Consider the following 5,313-nt stretch of genomic DNA (forward strand, 5'->3'; position numbering starts at 1 on the left):
GGACTCCCAATCTGCCTCCTGGGATTCAGAAATCTCTTCCCTCTTACTCTTTTTCCTACTGGAAATAACGAAAGGGAGACCTTTCCTTTTCTCAGGTGTTTCCTCTATTCTCGCCTCTTCTTCCTCTGCCAATTCCCCCCATGATTTCCCCCCTGGCAAAACAAACCTATTTTCAGTTTCAATGGTAATTACATCAGGGCACTTATTCTCTTTAACTTTCTTCTTTGATTTGCTGCCCACCACTTTCCACTCATCCCTTCCTCTCCCCTTCTCCTGGGACATCAGTACCTTTGTTTTTTTATTCCCTTCACTCTTCCCTGTGTCACTCTTCCTTCCATCTTTCTCTGCCTCCTTCCCTCTCACCTCTGTTTGGGGCCCTCTAGCTGTTTCTCTTACCCCTTCTGTTCTCTCCTCCCTCCTTGTCTCAGTCTGTGGCAGGTTCTCCCCTGGCATTGGGGTGCTCATCTCCTGTGCCAAATTGGGACAAGCTCGCTGAATGTTGCCCCAGGCTTCGGGGCATGATCTATAAGCATGGCCTGACTTCATGCACAGGTTACACTTTATTGCCTGGACACATTCTTTGCTCGGGTGCCCAGTCTCCCCACACAAAGCACATTTCTGTACATTACATTTCATGACATAATGCCTGTTGGACCCACATTTATAGCATAGTCTGGGCTGACCCACATAGAAGCAGACACCCCTTGTTTTCCCAATGAAAAACGAATTTGGGAGATGACTCTGAATATTGTGCTCTACATGCAGTTTAACTTGGACTTTATATCCCCCCGTCCAGAAACCCTCCTCATCAAACAGTCGCACCAGGGGGGATAAGACAGAGCACTGGCGCCTGAGCCATATGAGGACATCCTGCTCATGTACCGTCTCATTCTTCATCATTATAGTCACAACTTTAGTTTCAGGTTTGGAGACAGGTATTACCCTAAACCCCTCCCACTCCTTGGCCTCTTTCTTCAGATGATACCTCCTCCAGAATTCCTCCAACCCTTGGGATAATTTAAAACTGACGTCAAATTCAATATCTGTGACACTTGTTAGAGCATAAATATCTTGTGGGGTGAAATCCAACAACTGTTTAAATCTCTTCCCTCTTACTCTTTTTCCTACTGGAAATAACGAAAGGGAGACCTTTCCTTTTCTCAGGTGTTTCCTCTATTCTCGCCTCTTCTTCCTCTGCCAATTCCCCCCATGATTTCCCCCCTGGCAAAACAAACCTATTTTCAGTTTCAATGGTAATTACATCAGGGCACTTATTCTCTTTAACTTTCTTCTTTGATTTGCTGCCCACCACTTTCCACTCATCCCTTCCTCTCCCCTTCTCATGGGACATCAGTACCTTTGTCTTTTTATTCCCTTCACTCTTCCCTGTGTCTCTCTTCCTTCCATCTTTCTCTGCCTCCTTCCCTCTCACCTCTGTTTGGGGCCCTCTAGCTGTTTCTCTTACCCCTTCTGTTCTCTCCTCCCTCCTTGTCTCAGTCTGTGGCAGGTTCTCCCCTGGCATTGGGGTGCTCATCTCCTGTGCCAAATTGGGACAAGCTCGCTGAATGTTGCCCCAGGCTTCGGGGCATGATCTATAAGCATGGCCTGACTTCATGCACAGGTTACACTTTATTGCCTGGACACATTCTTTGCTCGGGTGCCCAGTCTCCCCACACAAAGCACATTTCTGTACATTACATTTCATGACATAATGCCTGTTGGACCCACATTTATAGCATAGTCTGGGCTGACCCACATAGAAGCAGACACCCCTTGTTTTCCCAATGAAAAACGAATTTGGGAGATGACTCTGAATATTGTGCTCTACATGCAGTTTAACTTGGACTTTATATCCCCCCGTCCAGAAACCCTCCTCATCAAACAGTCGCACCAGGGGGGATAAGACAGAGCACTGGCGCCTGAGCCATATGAGGACATCCTGCTCATGTACCGTCTCATTCTTCATCATTATAGTCACAACTTTAGTTTCAGGTTTGGAGACAGGTATTACCCTAAACCCCTCCCACTCCTTGGCCTCTTTCTTCAGATGATACCTCCTCCAGAATTCCTCCAACCCTTGGGATAATTTAAAACTGACGTCAAATTCAATATCTGTGACACTTGTTAGAGCATAAATATCTTGTGGGGTGAAATCCAACAACTGTTTAAATCTCTTCCCTCTTACTCTTTTTCCTACTGGAAATAACGAAAGGGAGACCTTTCCTTTTCTCAGGTGTTTCCTCTATTCTCGCCTCTTCTTCCTCTGCCAATTCCCCCCATGATTTCCCCCCTGGCAAAACAAACCTATTTTCAGTTTCAATGGTAATTACATCAGGGCACTTATTCTCTTTAACTTTCTTCTTTGATTTGCTGCCCACCACTTTCCACTCATCCCTTCCTCTCCCCTTCTCATGGGACATCAGTACCTTTGTCTTTTTATTCCCTTCACTCTTCCCTGTGTCTCTCTTCCTTCCATCTTTCTCTGCCTCCTTCCCTCTCACCTCTGTTTGGGGCCCTCTAGCTGTTTCTCTTACCCCTTCTGTTCTCTCCTCCCTCCTTGTCTCAGTCTGTGGCAGGTTCTCCCCTGGCATTGGGGTGCTCATCTCCTGTGCCAAATTGGGACAAGCTCGCTGAATGTTGCCCCAGGCTTCGGGGCATGATCTATAAGCATGGCCTGACTTCATGCACAGGTTACACTTTATTGCCTGGACACATTCTTTGCTCGGGTGCCCAGTCTCCCCACACAAAGCACATTTCTGTACATTACATTTCATGACATAATGCCTGTTGGACCCACATTTATAGCATAGTCTGGGCTGACCCACATAGAAGCAGACACCCCTTGTTTTCCCAATGAAAAACGAATTTGGGAGATGACTCTGAATATTGTGCTCTACATGCAGTTTAACTTGGACTTTATATCCCCCCGTCCAGAAACCCTCCTCATCAAACAGTCGCACCAGGGGGGATAAGACAGAGCACTGGCGCCTGAGCCATATGAGGACATCCTGCTCATGTACCGTCTCATTCTTCATCATTATAGTCACAACTTTAGTTTCAGGTTTGGAGACAGGTATTACCCTAAACCCCTCCCACTCCTTGGCCTCTTTCTTCAGATGATACCTCCTCCAGAATTCCTCCAACCCTTGGGATAATTTAAAACTGACGTCAAATTCAATATCTGTGACACTTGTTAGAGCATAAATATCTTGTGGGGTGAAATCCAACAACTGTTTAATTATGTTTCTGGCAACAAACCTGCGCCCCGGGAAATTCTCTCTCTCATTCTCCCACTTAATTTTAACTACATTTATTCTCTTATCAATCTGATCATCAGAGTCATCTTCCCTCTCACGTGCGAAGAACCTCCTCCCTTCCCAAACATTACCACCAGCAGCCCTCTCACTCCCACCTTGCACATTGCTTTCCCCAGCAGAATAAACACCATTTTTCCCTCCCCTCCCCCACTCACTTGCATTGCATCAACCACATGCACCTCAGCTGCACCTCTCTCTGCAACTTGCTCCACACTGCCCCCAGCACTCACAGCATTCATTGCACTCACTCCCCCTTCAGCCAAAGCAGCCTCATCACTCACATGCATTGTATTAATTGCATTAACTGCATTCACCTGCACCTCACTGCCCCCAGCACTCACAGCAGCTGCACACACATTATCAGTATGGTTATCATTATCAGTATGGTTATCAGGATTATTTTCAACACTATTATATTGTGTAATGTCTGTAGCACTGCTACATTCAGCAACAGTTTTTGAACCCTCTGTTTCGTTAAGCAGTTCAGCAACTTTAAGCAGAGTCTCAGCAGTCACTTTGCCTTCCTGCATCACCTTAAACCTCTGCCGGTTGCCATAAAGCTCCTTCCATGGCTCAATAACATTCAGAATGTCTTTAATGTAAGTCTCTGTCTCCTTCAAATCCTTATCAAGGAAAGTCAACTCCCGTAAAGCCTGGTTTCTCCTCTCTCCTTTCAGCGACTGCAGTTCATCTATCAGATTATCAATGTCTCTGTTTAAACAGTTTTGTTTATCTTCCAAACTCCTCAAGTCCTCCAATGCTTTAATAATAGTGTCATACTGTATCACAGTCTCAGTCACTTTGGGAACATTCCCTAAGCCATCTCTAATATATGACTTTGAATGTAGAATAGCAGGTATAGTAGGGTATAATTGCCTACGGTGGCAATGGGATAATTGCTGCTGGGCAGTGTATAATGTGATAGCTAGTATAGTTGTAGAATATTAACAAAAAAGGCAAGGCATCAAAAAGTAGGGCTGAACTTCAGTCTTGAGTGCCAGGCCCGGACCGGCAATATGGCAAGAGGAGAGTGAAGAAGCTGCTAAGGAGGTAAGTCCCACTGAACACCAATGGCTTTTTTTAACTTTTAACTTTTAGGGTGGTGACGCTTAGATTCGGGGAGACGTATGAATCAGAAGTATCGGTTTAGAAGAGAAAGAAACAAAATAGTGATATAGGAAACAGAATATGATTAAAAATGGATGAAATTTTAAGAAACGAGGGCATGAAAGAGGCATTAAACACAGAACAAATAAGTTGGGATTTGCATATGGATCAAATGCCTGGCAAATGCTCTCACCAGGAACTTCTGCTGTAAAGTCTCAGCAGTGCATAATCCAGTCTGTAATGTCACACAGGGAAAGCAGCAGGCCACAGCCAATGACCTTGGCTCACTTGCTAAAGATTTACCTTAGCAGACTGGAAAACAGACAGACATAATATACAAGAGTACTTAGACACAAGCACCTTTAACGAATAGGCTTAATTTGCACACCAACGGCATCTATTTTACCATGACTACAACAGTGGTTGTCGCTGTAAATGACCCTAAAATATTGACCAATAGATTACAAATGGGAAGAGGGGATAGGAAAAGGACAGCGGTATTAGAGTAATAGGTAAAGAGTAATTATGAGACCTGATTCAAGAATGGTCGGTATGTGGGGTTTTCTGGATAAGGTGTCTTAAAGGAGTGGTTCACCTTTAAGTAAACTTTTAGTATCTTTTAGAATGGCTGATTCATAGCAACTTTTCAATTTGTCTTCATTTTTTTATTTCTTAGTTTTTATTATTTGCCCTTTTCTTCTGACGTTTTCCAAAGGTGACCCCAGCAGCCAAAAATGATTGCTCTGTGAGAATACAGTTGCATTGTTATTGCTCATTTTTATAACCTGTCTTTCAATTCAGCCCCTCTGCTATTTATATTACAGGGTCTAATTCATTGCTTTACCTTTGGTTTTAAACCTATCCAATTAATTTTTTAAATACAACTTTG

The 5,313-nt window shown here is 44.1% G+C and overlaps 1 protein-coding gene across 1 annotated transcript; it reads right to left on the bottom strand.

Moving 5' to 3' along the window:
• Positions 1–1,096: 1,096 nt before the first annotated feature.
• On the bottom strand, positions 1,097–3,411 carry LOC121396043. The gene is made up of 2 exons (XM_041570632.1): positions 3,209–3,411; positions 1,097–2,139 (listed from the first exon to the last, which is right to left on the bottom strand). Exon 2 carries the CDS (start codon positions 1,967–1,969, stop codon positions 1,097–1,099), a length of 873 nt encoding a protein of 290 aa, XP_041426566.1. The 5' UTR covers positions 1,970–2,139; positions 3,209–3,411.
• Between the last annotated feature and the right edge of the window lie 1,902 nt (positions 3,412–5,313).

This window comes from Xenopus laevis, chromosome 7S, assembly GCF_017654675.1.
Source record: "Xenopus laevis strain J_2021 chromosome 7S, Xenopus_laevis_v10.1, whole genome shotgun sequence".
Lineage (NCBI taxonomy): Eukaryota > Metazoa > Chordata > Amphibia > Anura > Pipidae > Xenopus > Xenopus laevis.

What these genes read in the sequence shown, in the direction of transcription:
- LOC121396043 (XM_041570632.1), bottom strand. Translation starts at nt 1,969, where the DNA reads ATGATGAAGAATGAGACGGTACATGAGCAGGATGTCCTCATATGGCTC.